The following is an 18,044-nucleotide window of genomic DNA, read 5'->3' as shown; positions in this document are numbered from 1 at the left end:
TGTGTGTGTGTGTTGGTAGTCTGAGCGGCTCTGGAGGGGTTAAATGGACGCTGAACTTTATTGCCCAGATGATGTGTTACATCTGCTGGTCTTCTTCGACCGGCTGGAAAAGTACAGCGGTTTGTAAGTGACGACACAGTTCAGCAGCTGTGGTGGACCAGAGTTTCCCGAACATATTTACAGTCAGATTAAGATTCCTGCATTAATCCCAGAGGAACCGGAAATTCCCATTTCCACAATGTACTGCATGAGCTGTCACTCAGATATGCATACGGAAGTGGGATTTAAACATCGGGTATATCACGATAGACCTCTCGTTCTTGTGGTCAACGATCTCAGCGACGATAGGTCGGACGCCGGTACATCTCTTGGGAAATGTTTATTATTATTTAATGTTGTAATCATCGTCACCTACATGTGACGGGTTGTGCAATCACACTAAGGGGACTAAAGGACGCCATGAGCGCCCATGGGTGCGGTCCTCTTGAGTCCAATCTGAAGAAACTCAGTCCGAACGCTGAGACGTGCTGCTGGAACGAGACGCACTGTCCGCTTGGCGTCTGGCGCCACCTGGTGGCCGCCGTGGTGCATGACACCTATTACTATTCTGGGGACATCTAGTGGCCATGTGTATGACACCACTCAATACTCTGACGCTAATCTGGTGGTCATTGGGTTGTATTTCATTTCTCAAATTTAATGGCAATTTATGGAATTAAATGGTAGAAATATTTCTCTTTTGTACCGACGTTGAAGAATACTTCACGGTAATTTGGCTATTTAAGAAGTATTTTTTATATATTGGAATCACTATGTTCCATATTTGGTAGCAGGGGCGATTCTAGGTTCTGACTTTTGGGGGGGGGCTCAACCCCAGGAAGCCACAGGGGTATATGAAGTATATAAAAATTCCTGTCCAAGATTCTTTTTTTTTTCTTAGTTACTATGCTGTTGTATGTCTAAGCCAATAACTGGCAGTGTCAGCTAAATAATGCAGTTCTGAACCACTAAAGTGATGAAAGGAACTGTTTGGATGAAGGAATAATCCATGGATGTGAACTGTAATAACAAATTTGAGGTATATTAAAAATGACCATATTTTCCTGAAACACATTGGTACAACATGCACTAGATTAATAATATGAGAAACATACCACTATTTCAGGAGCACTAAACTATGTTGTCTCACTTTCAGGGACCCATACATTTTTATAAAACTTCTGATGCCAAAAAATCTTGTTTTTCTAATGCAAAAAAACAAGGGTGCTAATTTTCAGTTTAAAAAAAACTGCTGGCATTATTTCATCAGCTGAGTGCGTTTTCATTGCCATAACAACGTGAGCTAATCAACTAGTACAACATGTTCTAGACCAGTGATTCTCAATTATTTCATTCTTTAATTATTATTTCAATAGCCATTCCCACCCTAGGAGACAGACATTGTTTCACGCCCTCCCTGAATTGAAATAGCCTACTATTGAGAACCTGCTAATATTTATTTATTTAGACTAATATGATTTGCGGAGATAACATCTGCAACAACTTTAAACAATTTCTAACTTCGGTTTATTAACTCAATTTGTAACATATAGACAAGACTGCTAAGTCTGTGTGAATCTCAAAACAGAGAAACGAGAGCAAATGATTCACTGGGGTTTGCAATTAATTAAATATATTTTTAGTAAAGATTGGTCACTTGTCAGCTTCATCAGCTTATTCCCTTTCAAAAAAAATAATGTGTTCATCTTTCAAGCATCAATAAAGACATAAGATCAAAATTCTTATAAAATTTCTGACCCCTTGGTATTATGTTTATTTAAAATAAAATAAAATAAGTAACTCATTAAAATAAATAAATCAGACACTAAGTCCCGTCTGCCGCCCCCCCCCCCCCCCCCCCCCCCCCCCTGACACCTTTAATCAGATGAGGGCGTTTCCATGAGTCTCATAGTATTAGAACATGTGGTACTTGTTGATTAGCTCACGCAGTTATGGCAATGAATACGCCCTCAGCTGATGAAATTTATTTTTTCAACCTTTTCTGCTCCTTGCACCTTATCATGCTTATCATGCTACGTAGCATTACAAGCCTCTGCCGACTAAAACATGAAGCAATTCAAGAAGAGGCATAGATAGAATCGCCTTGTGGTCAACTGTCATTTAATAGACATCTGACAGATTTTGTCAAGGTTATAAAATGATTATTATTATTACCAGGTCATGTTATAACACAGCTGGTAATCGTGGATTTTCTGATAAAGACTAGCTCGCCTCTTTGACAGACAAAACAGCAGAAACTATGTTAGGTGCGCTCGTGCTGCATTTTTGTTTTTGTCAAACAGGAGACACCCACCCACCCACCAATCAGAGGTTAGAGATTCTGCAGGAAGGTTGTGCTCGATTTCATTAGCCCATTTGAGCCTGTTCATTAGTGTACAGCATCCATCCTCTCATTGCTTGTGTAAAAAAAAAAAAAAGGTAGAATATTAGATTTGAGGATGAAACGATAGGGTGGGGCAAGTTTTGGGGCAAAAAAGGTCTAGCTTCGCCATTGTTTGGTATCCATAGTTGTGTGTGGTGTTGAATTATGTATCTGTTGTTTAACATCCCAACACACCATGATCTCCTCCGAATGATATGGCAGATGACCCAGGAGGATAAAAGTTAATTTAACATCTATAGCCCTGGGGAGGTCATGTTCTGGCTAATCTGTTTTAATATAGACGTAATATATGCCCTCCAAATGCTTGGATGTATTCCTCACCACTAACATACTGTGCAGGTCTCCAGAGAGGGACATAATCCTAGACAGACACAGTTCTTATCTCAATCTTGATTGTGAAGATTTTGAATTGCTATGTAGGTTGGCTTTTTAAATGTAAGAGTATTCAAGTGCTTTGGATTTCACTGAATGAGATGAAGAGATAGAGATGAAGAGAGAGCTGTAGAGATAGGGTGAAATGGAGAGAGTGAGGTTTAGAGATGGGGAGAGAGAGAGAGAGGGTGAAATGGAGAGAGTGAGGTTTAGAGAGAGAGAGAGAGAGAGAGAGAGAGAGAGAGAGAGAGCAAGCGAGACATAGAGAGAGAGAGAGAGAGCAAGCGAGACATAGAGAGAGAGAGAGACCAACAGCGGTGTAGACCAGGTCTTTATTACTGATCAGGCGGTATGGCCTCTGCTTCTCCAACAAGGCGAAACATCTTTCCGTTTGGAAAGGCGAGACTTTGTCAATCACACAACACGTTGATGTACAGACAGAAGGCGGCCAGGAGAGACGGCTCTGGTAGACTAGCTTTAAAGAAAGATGTGCTTAAATTAATTTTTATCTGGTCGTTGGAAATACATAAACATGACATTCTGCAAAAACTACATTCAAGGGGAGACCTTACTCTTCTGCAAGCGTTTAGTTCGTTCAAAGGCGGGCCGGGGAGTGCAGAATTAAATTTCTTTGATCAGTATCAATTATTAAAAGAAGCAAAATTAAACTTGCATCATATTTAATTAGCTCCAGGAGAGAACACTGCTACGGGGCGTTAAAGCTATTAATCTTTATGGAACTTGAGCGCGATGCATTGCTTGCATTTTGCTTTTTAAAAACAATCCATAGAACACACGTGATCCGATTATGCATAATTCAAAACTTGATGTGATTAAATTATTGTAAAATATATCCACTGCGTAGCATAAGCGCTCAAAGTCTGTACTTTATTACCAATTTGCCTTATTCACCTTGCGGCAGTCCTGGTTCTGCTCGACGGGGAACTCAACACAATCAGAGCGGGCGTCTAGAACCAAGGCGGCCGCAGGGGCTCTAGGACGAAACAACCATCGCGCGAGCACACACACCTTAACAACACGTCACGTGACACACACACCTAGTCTCACCTCCTCCTACAGCAGCACTAACGAGATAAATACTGATGTCTTTGGGACGGAATAGAAGATGTACATATTATGTTTCCTACACTGGGTTGGTCTGAATGTCTATATCTCATCATGTGACCTGCTCCCCAGATAGCCCCTCCCCCTCAACTAGGCCCCTCCCTTCATCCAGTTAGGCCCCTCCCCTGGGTTTGACCGGCGCTTCTAATTTCAGGTCGGATTTCTTAGATTGGTGACGGACTGTGCCATTTCAGAAGGTCAGTCCAGGTTTTCTGCTCTGGAGCCATTGGATGTTGATATATGACGTCATGCCTCAGCCAATCGGTACTGGGTTCGATCCCCAACACCTTCAGCCTAACCTGTAGGCCTCCTAGAGTAGGATGACCCTTCACCCAGCCCACCGTCCTTATATAAACCCTGGAGCGGACTTTAACTTTGGATCAGGAAGTTCCCCATGCCTTGCTTAGTCATGACTTGTAAAACCGCTCTGATTGGCTAGCTCATATTTTCCATCTGGGTTTTACCGGGCCCACTGACTCTAATCCACGCAATAATCCAGTCCGGGCCCGGGACTTTCACTTACGAAACCATCGCCAAGTATTTGATTGGTTGAATTAAGTTTAAGTATGATTTGGAAAACATGGAACGGTAGAAGAAGAAGAAGGGATTTTAAACCTACTGGTCAAACATTTTCTAATTATAAAAAAAACAACCTTAGTGACTAGTGCAAATTTATTTATTTGGGATACATATATTAACTACCAACATTCAGTCCTATTCTCCTACGTTTTGTGCATTAAGACATTGAAAGCGTGGTTGTGGAGTCTTTGTTCAACAGACAAAAGGGGAGGTTATAAATAAAGGCACAGAGATTCTATACTCCTCCTCCCTCCTCCGCAGTCCAGCGGAGACTCCAACGCTGTCAACTGTAATCACATCACCGCTGGCGCCTGGAAGCTAGCTACTGCCAGCTAGCCAGCCATTACACCTAGCAACGGTCGCCAGCTCAGGTCAGCTAGCAACTACCGGCTAGCCAGCAACTGTACCTAGCAACGGTCAGCTAGCAACTACCAGCCAGCCCGCTAAATATGTTCAGCTAGGGCTATCCACCGAACTGTCAGGTCCTGTGTTGCTTTCAGCCGTCATACCAGTCCAGGTCCTCCTGACCTTACTCCCCCCCTAGCGCTGGTCAGTCACCCCCCCCCCCCCCCCCCCTTGAGGAGCTTTCTGTCTGGACCCCGCCCTAGTCCGACGACAGGCCAGTGCACACACAGTCACGACTGTAGGAAGAGGAAATGGTGTTTTGCTGTTCGAGTGCGTGTGACGTTGATCAGCCATGACAAGCCATTTCAAAACCCGCCCATTAGTGACCTCACAAGGGGGCGTGTCCAGCCAGTATGATGGATGGATAAACCCACCAGTGGATACACAGGTGGTATGGTGGGCTGGTATGGGGATCTACACTCCCACTTGGGTTGCCACTGTCGGGGGCACGTGAACACCACACCAGGTGGGGTCGTAGGGTTTCTTTAATCAGGTTTGAGGGTTGCTCGGTGACAGAATAACCGGGAGGCCAGCGCTGGTATCTCAAGACACACACACACACACACACACACACACACACACACACACACACACACACACACACACACACACACACACACACACACCAGCTAATCATGCTAGCATGCTGGTAGAGTGACCTAGCGTCAGTGCTGTAAAAACAACAACTGCTCTCGCTGTAATTAGTGTCTTTAAAGACTTTGGCCTCGAATGTAACAGATCCAAGCGTGCGTCGACTCGCATGGAGCCTAGTGTAGATAGACTCGCCTAGCCAGTGGACGGTACCAGCTGGTAGTCTCTGGTCTACTGATAACCTACCAGTAACCAAGTGGACTGTACCAACTGGTAGTCTCTGGTCTACTGATAACCTAACAGTAACCAGCTGGACTGTACCAACTGGTAGTCTCTGGTCTACTGATAACCTACCAGTGGACTGTACCAACTGGTAGTCTCTGGTCTAGTGTTAACCTACCAATAACCAGTGGACTAACCTACCAGTAACCAGTGGACTGTACCAACTGGTAGTCTCTGGTCTACTGATAAACTGCCAGCCTACCTGCTGCACTGCACTAACTGGTAGGCCGAACTACCCATCACACATATGGGTAGACACTCCCCATTGTGACCGTAGTGTGTCTCTAATGGGCTGATCTCTAAATAGGGGCGCTTTTAATATCCTGCTTCCGAATGAACACCCCGGGGCCGTCCAAGTGTGAGCCTAGCGTTGCCCCCCGCGGTGTCAGTCCTGGCAGCGCCTCTGTGTTTGTGGAGCCGCCTCCGGAGGTGGAATCAGTCTGAGGTCGACTTCCTTGCCAAGTTGTGCGTACGCCGGCACCCTTCGTATCACACTTTAAATAAAACCAATCTTTTGGTTTTAGAGCGGGTCAAGGTGAACGTTTCGTGGCCGCCACGTCCACCGGCGTCCGAACCTATATAGCGCTCCATCAATGATCCCGCCGTCACCGCCCCGGGGGGTTCTCTGTGCGAGTTACCGTCGGACCACGGTAGAGGGTCGCGAGCGAGGGTTAACGTGGGCGCGGTCGTGCGGCTCGCTGACGCCTGCAGCGACGGAGACGGATGTTATTCTTTTAGCGCTTTTGCAGCCGGCGAATAGACGACAAACACGAGGACACATAACGGGACAACTTGCATACGACCACATACAGGATATTCTTTAGAAAAAACTCTGTAAACCTTCAAAAAGCAAAAGTGTCACTGGAATACGTTTTTTCACGTGTATCTCACAAAATGTGTTGTTCTTGCCCGTGGCTTCTCGCCACGGCGACACCGTCAACAAGGGAACACGACACGCCGCCGCAGTGTATTCTGGGAGTCGGAGTCCGTATTTACACACGGCGGACCGCCGGACGGAGCCGTTTATTTACAAAGCGTTCCCGTTTTTCCTGCTCCGAGCTTCCCCCTGCCCTGGAGACGCCCGGGGGGAGACGCTCAGTACTCCCACTCGTCCGTCTTCAGGTCCAGGTAGCCCAGAATGTTCTGGGCGAACTTGACGGCCTGCTTGCGGGCGGCCTTGGTGCTCTCGTCCCCCTGGGGGTCCACGGCGTCCAGGGCCAGCAGCTGCTTGGTGAGCAGCTCCTCCAGCAGGATGTAGCTCTTGTCGGCGCGCTTGCCCCCGAAGCCCAGCACCTGGGCCTGGAGCTCCGACAGGCTGCCCAGCACGAGCCACACGGCCCGGTGCGCGGGGGGCTCCCCGGGGCCCGTCTGCCGGCGCGCCAGGGCCTCGCGGAGGTCCAGGAAGGTGACCAGCGCCTGTACCTCCAGCACCGCGCGGCGGCGCGCCTCGCGGATGCAGGGGTTCTTCGCCGTGTCCACCTGGTCCAGGTGGGTGAGCAGGCTCTGCAGCTCCGCCTTGGGCCGGATCTCGTCCCGGGAGCCGGCGTAGCGCAGCACCTCGCCCCGCAGGTGGGACACGTGGCCGCGCACCGCCTCGATCTCCCGGATGGAGTCGTTCTGCGCCAGGTCATACCTGGAGAACAACAACCAACGCGCACACACACACACACACGCGCACACACACACACGCACATTAACATCACTGCACTGGTTAAACCCATCAGCCTGCCCGTCACAACGGCCACGACTTCGACTCACGAGTCTGTGTCTGTGTGTCTCCTGTGTGTGTGTGTGTGTGTCTCCTGTATATGTGTGTGTGTGTGTCTCCCGTGTGTGTGTGTGTCTCCCATGTGTGTGTGTGTGTGTGTGTGTGTGTGTGTGTGTGTGTGTTTGTGTGTCTCCCATGTGTGCGTGCGTGTCCCCTGCGTCCGTCCGTCTGCACCTGCGCGTGTCGTCGCCCTCCACCTCCAGGTCCAGGTGCTTCAGCAGCCCGTTGATCTCCTCCACCACCTGCTTGCGGTAGTTCCTGACCGCCGCGTTGCCCGACACGTCCAGGGCGTCCAGCTCCACCAGCAGCTCCGTCAGCACGCGGGAGAGGTGGGCGCAGCTGTCGCGCCCGCTCAGCCCCATCAGCAGCGCCACCAGCTGGCTGCGGGCCACGCTCACCTCCACCATGGCCTGGTTCACGCGGTGCACCGAGGCGTGCGTGTCGCCCGACAGCGGCAGCGACAGCGTCTGCTGCCGCGTGCGCCCCTCCACCACCGCCTGCACGGCGCACAGCCGCGTCAGGGCGCGGTAGCGCGCCTTGCGCAGCGGCACGCGCCCCTCCGTCTTCACCTGCGTCAGCCGCAGCACCACCGCCTGCAGCGCGTCCACCAGCTCGTCGCCGATCTCGGGCGCGCCGCCCGCCCGCTGCGGCGCCACCACGCCCTCGTCCACCAGCCGCCGCGCCTCCCGGCTCAGCTCCTCGATGGCCAGGCGGGACGGGTGGCGGGCGTTCTCCTCCAGGTAGCGCAGGAGGCCCTCCAGCTCCTGCGCCGCCCGCTTGCGCGCCGCCTGCAGCTCGCCGCGGCCCTCCGTGTCCAGCCCGTCCACGTCCGTCTGCAGGCGCGCCAGCTCGCGCTCCAGCCGCTTGTACTCGCGCTCGTCCTGCAGGCCGCTGAAGGTGCACACCTGGGGCCCCAGCGAGGCCACCTCGCGCTGCACCTCGTACAGCCGCGTCATGGTGGGGTGCTGCGGCTGGTACGGCTGCGGCTGCTGCTGCGGCGGCGGGGGGTACTGGTAGTACTGGTGGTACTGGTGGTACTGGGGGTACTGGGCGTACTGGGGGTACTGGGAGTACTGGGGGAAGGGGCCCTGGGAGGGGTGCGGCTGCGGCTGCGGGGCCGGTTGGCCCTGGGACCCGCCGTGGTCCATCCTCTTGCCTCCATCAAAGGGCTTCCCGAACAGGCTGGAGGGAGGGGGAGGGGGGCAGAGGGTCAGAGGTCAACGCGGCTGGAGGCCAACGCTCGGCACAACTAGCCAGCCAATCAACAGCCACCTGCTCCCACGTCACATGACCAGAGACAAGGCTCGCTGGTTCAATTCCCTGCTCTGACCAGGAGGGGTTGGTGTCTGGGCTGGTTGACACCAACACGCATGGGCGAATGTGTGTGTGTCTGGGTGAATGGGTGAATCTGTGTGTGTGTCTGGGTAAATGTGTGTGTGGCTGGGTGATTGTGAGTGTGTCTGAGTGAATGGGTGAATGTGTGTGTCTTAGTGAATGGGTGTATGTGTGTGTCTGAGTGAATAGGTGAATGTGTGTGTGTGTCTGGGTGATTGTGAGTGTGTCTTAGTGTATGCGTGAATGTGTGTGTCTGAGTGAATGGGTAAATGTGTGTGCAGCATGAAGTGAGGAGGGTTTATACACAAGCCATCTCTTCTCAAATCACCAAATCACAATCTTGTACAACATTTTCCATAGAGCAGGCTTTGATGTGTGGGCTGGTAACACTCCCTTTTTAACAAACTTAGAACTAAGACACTCTGAAACAAAATAATTGTCAAAAGGTTAAGCAATCACAGGGCCAGGACAAATGGAGTTTTTTTTGGTTCAGCCATCGCTCAACATTGTGTTGTAATGCGTTTCCCATTCTTTGGCCGGAACCAGACCTGCTTCCCCCAGAGCAGACGCCTCCCTGCCGGGCCAGGCAGAGCTGCTCTGTACTCCCCCTGCTGTCCCTGATCTCAGAGGCCCGGGCCGTGCGGTTTGCTGTGTTATAAACATGCAGGTCGGTCCTCCCTTTAGCTCCGGACTGCCGGTGCCCTTCCTGTGTTCCTTGTCATTCCCGTTGTTGTGACCGTTCGGATTAGCCGGCGTGGCCATGACAACCGCCGGCCGAGCGCGAGTTCAACACTTGACACGGAGAACAGGCCCGCCCTCGGTGTCCGGCCGGGCCGACAGTCACCGATTAAGATGACCCACATGCAGAGCCCTGCGTCACCGACATGACAACCAGGACGCTCGTCAGGGCACAGGCCGGCTGGCAGACGGACGACCACCGAGATACAGCCCCGTGCTAGAGGTCTATCAGAGACAGGACCCTCACCCCCAGACTAGGCTGAGAACACAGACACACACACCCCCCGCCCCCCAAAACCTTGCCTCACTCACTCAAACCCCTCCTCACTCCCCCAAAACCTCTCCTCACTCACCCAAAACCTCTCCTCTCTACCCCTAAACCTTCTCCTCACTCCCCCAAACCTCTCCTCTCTCCCCCAAACCTTATCCTCTCTCCCCCCAAACCCTGTCCTCACTCCCCCAAACCCTTTCCTCACTCCCCGATAGGCTCACTCCCCCAAAAGAGCTCTCCTCACTCCCCCAAAAGAGCTCTCCTCACTCCCCCAAAACCTTTCCTCACTCACCCACCCAAAGCTCCCCTCCCTCCCCCATACCTCTCCTCTCTCCCCTATACCCTTACTCCCCCAAACCTCTCCTCCCTCCCCCGTACCTCTCCTCACTTCCCCAAAACCCTCACTCTCCCAAACCTCTCCTCACCCCCCAAACCCTCTCCCACCCTCCCCCATGTCAGGGAAGACAGAAGAATGACACCCTGACATTCTCTCCCCAGCCGTTAGTCACCCTGATGGAAACGAGGAAGAAGAATAAAGAATGAAGGACGAAGAATGAAGAAGGCAGGGTAGGACAATGACCCGCAGAGCGGTCGCTACTAGGATACCAGCTCTGCCCGCTCAACCGGGACCTGAACCCAGCGGCCGGCAGCCAGGAGACGGGAGTGTAGCGTTACATCACGACCCACCACAATACACCGCTCACCCTCCGGAATGTTCAGGCCCTGCTGGAATGTTCTGGAGGCTTGGAGGCCGGCCATAGAGGTGGCATAGCAGCCCTGACCCCCTTCCAGCTACACAGCACAGGCTAGTGAGCCACTACTAGCCCTAACCCTTTGTCCTGTCTACAGCACAGACTAGTTGACTAGCCACTAAGCCCTCTGTCCTGTTGACTGAGATCCCTGTCGCTGTGCTGGACGTAAAGAGCGATGAAATACAATTCAATCTCTACCCCTTGGGTCGTGTGACCCGCCCTGTTGGCTCATGTGATACTATAGAGTGCAATACCTTGTCCATATTCACGAGAACGATGTTATTTTCCTCCTTGTAACAAGCGTCTATAACACTAACAGAGTGGGCTGTCCTTAGCTGCAGGCATGCAGGAGCACAAAGGAACTGCAGAACCAAAGGATCCTGGTTCCTATTCCTCCTGGCTCCACGACAGCGTGTCAAAATAAAAGCGCACAATTCTGATTAGGGCCGATCTGAGTGGCGGTTCCAACGCTCAGCCACTTGTTGTCGGTGGAGTGTTTGCGAAGCCGATAGGATTAGGAAGCCTTGTTGGCTGGAGGGTTGTTATGTAAGAGGGAGGTGGCGGGGACTGCTATCTCAGGAGCCGAGGAAACCCGGGAGATAAGCCTGGACGGGAGCGGGTTGAGCCAGACCCTCACACAGAGACCGGGTTAAACCACCTGTTCCAGATCCCGGTGGTTCGCGTGGAAATATTGTGAAACGTTCTCGGTTCTCCTCTCCCTGTCTGCTCCATTAGCCTGGTTCTAATATCCCCATCAGTGCACATCTGCAGCAGCAAGCTGACATTTCATCGAGGTCTGGTCTCTGGTCTTTAGAGACCAGCTCCAAAATTTAATCAGCCCTAGACTAACTCCAAAATGAACGAACATGATCTAATAAATCAGTAATACTAGAAGTGGGGAAACCAAGTCATGCATCAAGTGAACATTCCTAGTCCCCTGGGAGAGGACTAGGGGGCGTGTGTGTGACACACACACACGCACACGCATACACACACACACACGCACACGCACACGCACACGCACACACACACTAAAGTGATTCAGTCAAAGCGGACCAGGGTTGCTTAGAAACCTCCATGTCGAACATTTTCAGTACCGATCGAAAGCCTTCTTCCATTTAACGCCAACATAACCCGCTAGTTGAAGTGAATGCGACAGCAAACGCTTTGCGCATTGTGCGACCGTAGGTGCGGAATATATTCGTCCAACAGGCAACATAGCCTTATCACAGCGTCACATATTTGTTTAAGCCGTTGGAAAGGTAGTCATTACACACAATAAGCCCGTGTCGGCTGCGCACCATCCTGGAGGGAGACAATACGAGCCGAGTCGCTCCGCACCTCGCCGCCGCTCCGCCGCACAGGAACGCCTCCCCGAAAAAACGCATTTCACGCCTCACCTTTTCAGCACTCCAAACACATTCGCGCACATGTTGGAGGATGTCTGTTTCCATCCGCTAAAGGCGACCCGGGTGTGTGTCGGTCCGATCCACAGAGACGGTTCGGGCGGGTTTGATATCTTCTCCGGTGCGCCTCGCCGCGCCGTGCGGAACACTGCGGTGCGCGTCGCCCCTCCCACTGAATCGCGATCCCGACTACACTACTCACTTGTCTTACACAATCTATATAGTGCTTCTTCAAACACCAACATGATATATACTGTTAACATACTGTGTGTAGCCATGACTACCGATCATCCACTAAAAGGGTAACGTGTGTGAGGGCGACACAGAGAACGTCTCTCTCTCTCTCGCTCTCGCTCTCTCTCTCCACGTCCACAGGAGTGCAGGGACTAGCATCGTCTCCTCGCTGCTAGGTTCCGACGCCGATCAGCACCTAGATCCGCCTCTTAAGGCTCAAATGCTTTGGAAGAGTAACTCACATGAAGGCAGTAAACATGATCTAGTATTCTAGTTCGAATCTTACCTGCATAACCACCGGACAGCCATCTGTCTTGTCCTCAAACGATGCGCAGCGCTCACTAAAGATAAACATTAGCCTAGCTTCGGTTGCTAACTACTTTACTCCAGAACCATGATCACGCACGGAGTTTTCCCTTTACGGCTAATTAAAATACTGGCGTTTATAGCCCACTTTACAAAATCAGCGTTCAAAGCATAATTCAACAATTAAATCAAATTACAATATCAGATATATTTATGCCAATATATTAAATGTAACATGTAAATGGACTGTTTCAAAAATCGCAGAAGGGGAATGTTTGGGTCGTCCAACATATTCAGCGTTTGACGTCACGGCGCGTCGCCTGGAAGCGGACGTCAACACAAACCTCGCTGTGGTCAAACAGAGGCCGTCAGAGTCATTTCTTATTAAACGACGGATCTAGAATTAGTATTTTAAATGGCAACCAAAACAGTGCGACGTCTGTTACGAGGTCCGTCCTACAGTAGAGCCGAAGGTCACCTGCGACCCTGTAACCATGCAGAAGCACCCCTGAACCGTGGCTGCGCCTCAGTCCAACACACCGCTGGCCAGGAGTCCCCAAAGGTATGGAAATGTATGTCTTTATGCTGCTGAGAAAGTGTAAACGGTAAAGTATTATCCCCAAAGGACGGGTTCAGACGTGATGAACATGCATAGTGTGTAGACGGTCAATACAGCAGTATACAAGACTGTACGCAAAGGATCACGTTTAAACTTTGAAACTGTTACAAAACATACTAGCCGTTACGAAACCTATCACCCTTTAAAGTTTGTTTCCCAGTAGACGAGCCAAACCTCATGACAATCATGTGACCCAATAATCATAATACTAGCTCTGAGAAGTCTATATGAGGGTAGTCTGTTACGGTTAGTTGTGCACTGATCATAAACTAAGCGTTCTGTAGAAGAGGTCCTCCGAGCTGAATGATTATATAAAGGGAAAGACAAGGAATCTGTCTGTGAGAACGGACGAGTGTGGTTTTTTTTGAGTCCTAATCTTGAGAAGGGACCCTAGACAATGTGTATGTAGTTATGATGTGACCATATGTGGTGTGTGTTGCATATGTGTGTGTAGTTTTAGGTCAGCAGAGTGTGTATGTGTGTGTAGTACCTACAATGGTCGTTGTTTGCCCTATTTATCGGCCAGAGCAGATAGGTCCCTGGTGTAGGTCTTCTGTTATCAGGGTCCGAGGGAGAGGCTGTAGTATCTCGGGTAGCACGGTAAGACACTGGCTCTAACCTCTCATACAAACGTTTAGTGTGTGTACAGGGCTCGGGTGGCATGTTGCTATTGGACACCAAGCTAAGGACTGTGTTCGCAGGCTCCCGTCTACCTGTAAGCCTGGTATAGCAGGATGCACTGCTCCACAGTGACATCGCATTTAATAAAGCATCAGCGAAATGACGAATTTATGATGAATAGTATAAGTTGACACATAACTTTGTTGCAGACTAAAATGTGAGTTTAAATGTTTGTCAACTTGTGTGTGTATGTGTTGTTCATTATTATTCTATTCTCCATTGATAATGAAGGGAGTTTTTTCATGCCCTTTGGGGGGCTAAGATTAGGGGGGGGGGGCACACATATATGACCTGGAAGCTCCTTGAGACTGGAACTGTGATTAGGGGCTTCACAAACGAAATGGACTTGACTTGACCGTGGTTTTCTGTTTGGGTTGAAAACGTTCTGCTGCATTAAGTGTGAAGTACTGTACCTTATTGCACCCTAGCGTCTCTTTCAGATAGACTTACTGTGTTTCATCCTCCGTGTGCAGAGCTCCGCCTTCCAACCGGCACCAGACTCCACCCATGACTGGATTGGTCCACCCAACAGGCTGTCAAACATCCGGCCAATCACGTACCACGTCCCCGCCCAGGAGTCGGCCCTGGAGGAGAGGCTGCGAAGGCTGAGGCAGCAGACAGAGGTCTGGAACCACGAGTTCTGGGCCTACCAGAACGTGGCCTTCAACAAGGTAGGGGGAGGGGGTCGGGCTACTGGGCCGTACCCCGACCTCAGCTCCGTGGTTCATGTGATGTGTCTGTGTGTCTGTAGTCCATGTCATTGTCAGTACTCATGAGGTTGTCTGTAGTCCTGTGCTCCATGTTATTGTCTGTATGTCTGTTCTCATGTTATTGTCTGTATGTCTGTACTCATGTTATTGTTATTTGACAAATTGTCAGAATCTGTTGTTATGGAAAAGGATGAAATACAATAAAAACAATATTTTTTTAGCTGTTCATTTGCTGATGTGACTTTCACATCATTTTGAGAACCATTTAGTTAAATCTTCATAGAAATCCATGTTGCCCTCTTGGTCAAGCTGCTTCATACTTATAAAATCACCAGTAATTCCTCACGTCACCAGCAGAGAGCACCATTGTACAAGGAACTTATTGTCACAAATCCGTAAAATTGTGGAACAGCTTTAGAAAGATGCCTGAATAAGTGAACTTTGTCCATGTTTGTCTCTTCAGGAGAAGGATGAGTACGTCAGCTCCCAGCTGAAGGCCCGGGGCCTGGAGGGCCGGGATCAGCAGGGTGAGACCAGCTTTCCATATCGTACCACGTCACACACGTTGATACCCACACCGGAAATAGTGATCTGTGTGCATGTTTGATGCAAGCCATTCTCTCCTGTTTCCACCAGTATCTGGTATTTTTCTATCCCCAGAGGCGTCCAGATAGGGCAGGGGTTAGGGTTTTGTCCGCGGGGTTCTGGATGCAAAACCAGATTTCCGCAGTTTTACCAGTTGGCATCCTTGAGCAAGATGCCCCCTGAACCCTACCTGCTCCACCTGACACTACTGTCTAACCCCTACCTGCTCCTTAATGACCTGACACTACTGTCTTCTAACCCCTACCTGCTCCACCTGACACTACTGTCTAACCCCTACCTGCTCCTTAATGACCTGACACTACTGTCTTCTAACCCCTACCTGCTCCACCTGACACTACTGTCTAACCCCTACCTGCTCCTTAATGACCTGACACTACTGTCTTCTAACCCCTACCTGCTCCTTAATGACCTGTCTCTGTACTGTCTAACCCCTACCTGCTCCTTAATGACCTGTCTCTGTACTGTATAACCCCTACCTGTCCTTAATGACCTGTCTCTGTACTGTCCAACCCCTACCTGCTCCTTAATGACCTGTCTCTGTACTGTCTAACCCCTACCTGCTCCTTAATGACATGGGGCTTGAATTGAATGTCTCTTTGGATAGAAGCGTCTGCTAAATTAGTTGAATCTATCTTGTGTCTATATTCATCTAGACTGGCGCAATATGCGGCATATATAATGTCATTCAAAGGACCTCTGTCCTTCGAGAAAAAACAGCTCTAGTGCAGAACAATCTGTGACAGGATGTGGAATGCAAAGCGGTCTATAAGTGGAGTCGGTTCAGACAACACAGCTTGTATTGTTTGAAGCTGCTCCTGGATCTGTTCTCAGTTCTGCTGCTCGCCCTCTTCACAGGACGCAAGCACACGCTGGGCAGTGAAGAGATGGCGCTGTTTTACAAAAGCTTCCTGGACACAAACAGGACCAGACATGCAAATTACAACAAGTGAGTTGTGTGTGTGCATGCATGTGTGTGTGTGTGCATGCGTGTGCGTTTGTGGGGGTTTCAGTTTGATGTGACTGGTGGGGTCCAGTGAGTATTCTTGGGGACTGATGCAAGGGGCGTAGATTTGGGTGGGGACCAGGGGACGTGTCCCCACCAATGTCAAATGACGACTGAAATGTCCCCCAAAAAATATTCAGGATGAAACGGAAAAAAAAGCTCCTCATGCGGTACACAAAGGGTTAAATTCCCACTTCGGTGCCGCCTCCCAACATGCGTCTTCCTTTTTACACTGCCCAGCCGGTATGGTCGCGGCTCCTCGTAAGGAAAGTTCCTCTGCGTCTTTCTCGTATATCGCATCATCTCTCCCCGTCTTCGTTCAATGCGCCTGCATCACCTTCTCTCCCATGATGGTCAGTGTAAAAGCGCTGACCAAGCCGGGAAAAAGGCGCTCATAAGACGGGCATATTTGGCAGTGTAGAAACGTCTTTTGAGACGGATCTGTTTTATAATTTAATAGGTGGACGGAATCTTTGTCTTTGCTTACCAAGCAGATGTGTACAATTGGAATGGTGCTATGCTAAATGTTTTACTGCATATGCATCAGTAGATAATGCATCAAACAAAGTCAGGCGTGCATCAAACGTTATTTCATTTAGTGTGTGTGTGTGTGTGTGTGTGTGTGTGTGTGTGTGTGTGTGTGTGTGTGTGTGTGTGTGTGTGTGTGTGTGTGTGTGTGTGTGTGTGTGTGTGTGTGTGTGTGTGTGTGTGTGTGTGTGTGTGGGGACCAAAAACCTACGCCCTTGGACTGATGGAACTTTGTGGGGACCAATCTGGTTTGTTAGACCTTTTGAAATCACAGCTAACTTTAAAAAGTTTGGAGCGAGAGTCTCCATTGATGTGAATGGTAACTTTATGCTAACTTAATCTCCCTGCTGTAAAGTCATGGTGTTATTGTAGCACACCAACCCCATAGGGGGTCTCCTTAACACTAGTAGCACAGGCGCTAGCACGCTTCTGTTGTATTTAGGGGATTTTGCAACCATTCATTCACACATCCACACACCGACGGGGGAGTCAACCACGCAGGGCGACAGCCAGCTCGTCGGGAGCAGTCAGGGTGAGGGTGTCTTGCCCAGGGACACTTAGCCCCCTCCTCCCCCCCCCCCCCCCCCCCCCACACGTCTGATCGCATCACCTGAAAATACCTCTTTCTCAAATCTTGTCACAGTATTAATTGCTATGTTTGTTTGTGCTCTAGGGAATGGTACCGACGGAATTTCCGCATCACCTTGCTCATGGGCCGGGTGGCGCTGACCAACGCCTGGAAGACCGTCACCAACAGAACTCCCAGTAGTTCGCCCTCATGATGAAACAATTAAAGCGTTCTGCCTCCCAGCTACTGTCGGCCTGTTGTGTTTTTATGTGAGGAGGGAGAATGAGCGCACACACATGCAGACCAGCTAAAGCTCCACACCGCAATAAATTGAACTAGTCTTTACTTCTAAATGTCTATATTGCTGTTGGGGGGAAACGGCTCACCTTTAATCCCATACCAGCACCATCGTGAAACCACACGGTGGGTAAACTGTAATTCTACTTACTCTGTTATAACTGTTATTATCGTTGGGTTTATAAACAGCAATCTGGGGTACCGTGTAAATCCACAGCATGGTCACGCCTGCATGTTTAAAACACCTTGTCCACAATTCATAACTGAATCGATCCCTGGAACCTGTTGCTTCATATTATGAATTCACATTATTGGGGGCAACCGCAGAGTATTTCTCAAATCAGGTGCTTCAATGAGATCAATCGATGCATCGGCCGTAATCTCTGGGTTGACGTCATTATCTGGGAAGAGACTGGGGGGTGGGG

At 50.0% G+C, this 18,044-nt stretch overlaps 2 protein-coding genes across 4 annotated transcripts; one reads left to right on the top strand and one right to left on the bottom strand.

The window, feature by feature from the left end:
• Window positions 1-3,303: 3,303 nt before the first annotated feature.
• On the bottom strand, window positions 3,304-12,718 carry bag5 (BCL2 associated athanogene 5). 2 transcript variants are annotated; one of them, XM_030356063.1, is made up of 3 exons: window positions 12,588-12,718; window positions 7,740-8,747; window positions 3,304-7,430 (listed from the first exon to the last, which is right to left on the bottom strand). In XM_030356063.1, exons 1-3 carry the CDS (start codon window positions 12,608-12,610, stop codon window positions 6,893-6,895), a joined length of 1,569 nt encoding a protein of 522 aa, XP_030211923.1. In that variant the 5' UTR covers window positions 12,611-12,718; the 3' UTR covers window positions 3,304-6,892. The 2 variants fall into 2 exon arrangements, with proteins under 2 accessions (XP_030211923.1, XP_030211922.1); XM_030356062.1 differs by lacking the exon at window positions 12,588-12,718 and adding an exon at window positions 12,062-12,326.
• Window positions 12,719-12,916: 198 nt separating this feature from the next.
• coa8 (cytochrome c oxidase assembly factor 8) lies at window positions 12,917-17,569 on the top strand. Of its 2 annotated transcripts, none has more exons than XM_030356070.1 (5): window positions 12,917-13,169; window positions 14,381-14,578; window positions 15,081-15,144; window positions 16,079-16,169; window positions 17,428-17,569. In XM_030356070.1, the coding sequence occupies exons 1-5, from the start codon at window positions 13,023-13,025 to the stop codon at window positions 17,534-17,536; spliced, it is 609 nt and encodes a 202-aa protein (XP_030211930.1). In that variant the 5' UTR covers window positions 12,917-13,022; the 3' UTR covers window positions 17,537-17,569. The 2 variants fall into 2 exon arrangements, with proteins under 2 accessions (XP_030211930.1, XP_030211931.1); XM_030356071.1 differs by lacking the exon at window positions 12,917-13,169 and adding an exon at window positions 13,250-13,826.
• The last annotated feature ends 475 nt before the right edge of the window (window positions 17,570-18,044 follow it).

This window comes from Gadus morhua, chromosome 5 (assembly GCF_902167405.1).
Source record: "Gadus morhua chromosome 5, gadMor3.0, whole genome shotgun sequence".
Lineage (NCBI taxonomy): Eukaryota > Metazoa > Chordata > Actinopteri > Gadiformes > Gadidae > Gadus > Gadus morhua.
Note: the sequence above shows the minus strand (reverse complement) of the source record. Positions and strands in the feature narration are given on the sequence as shown.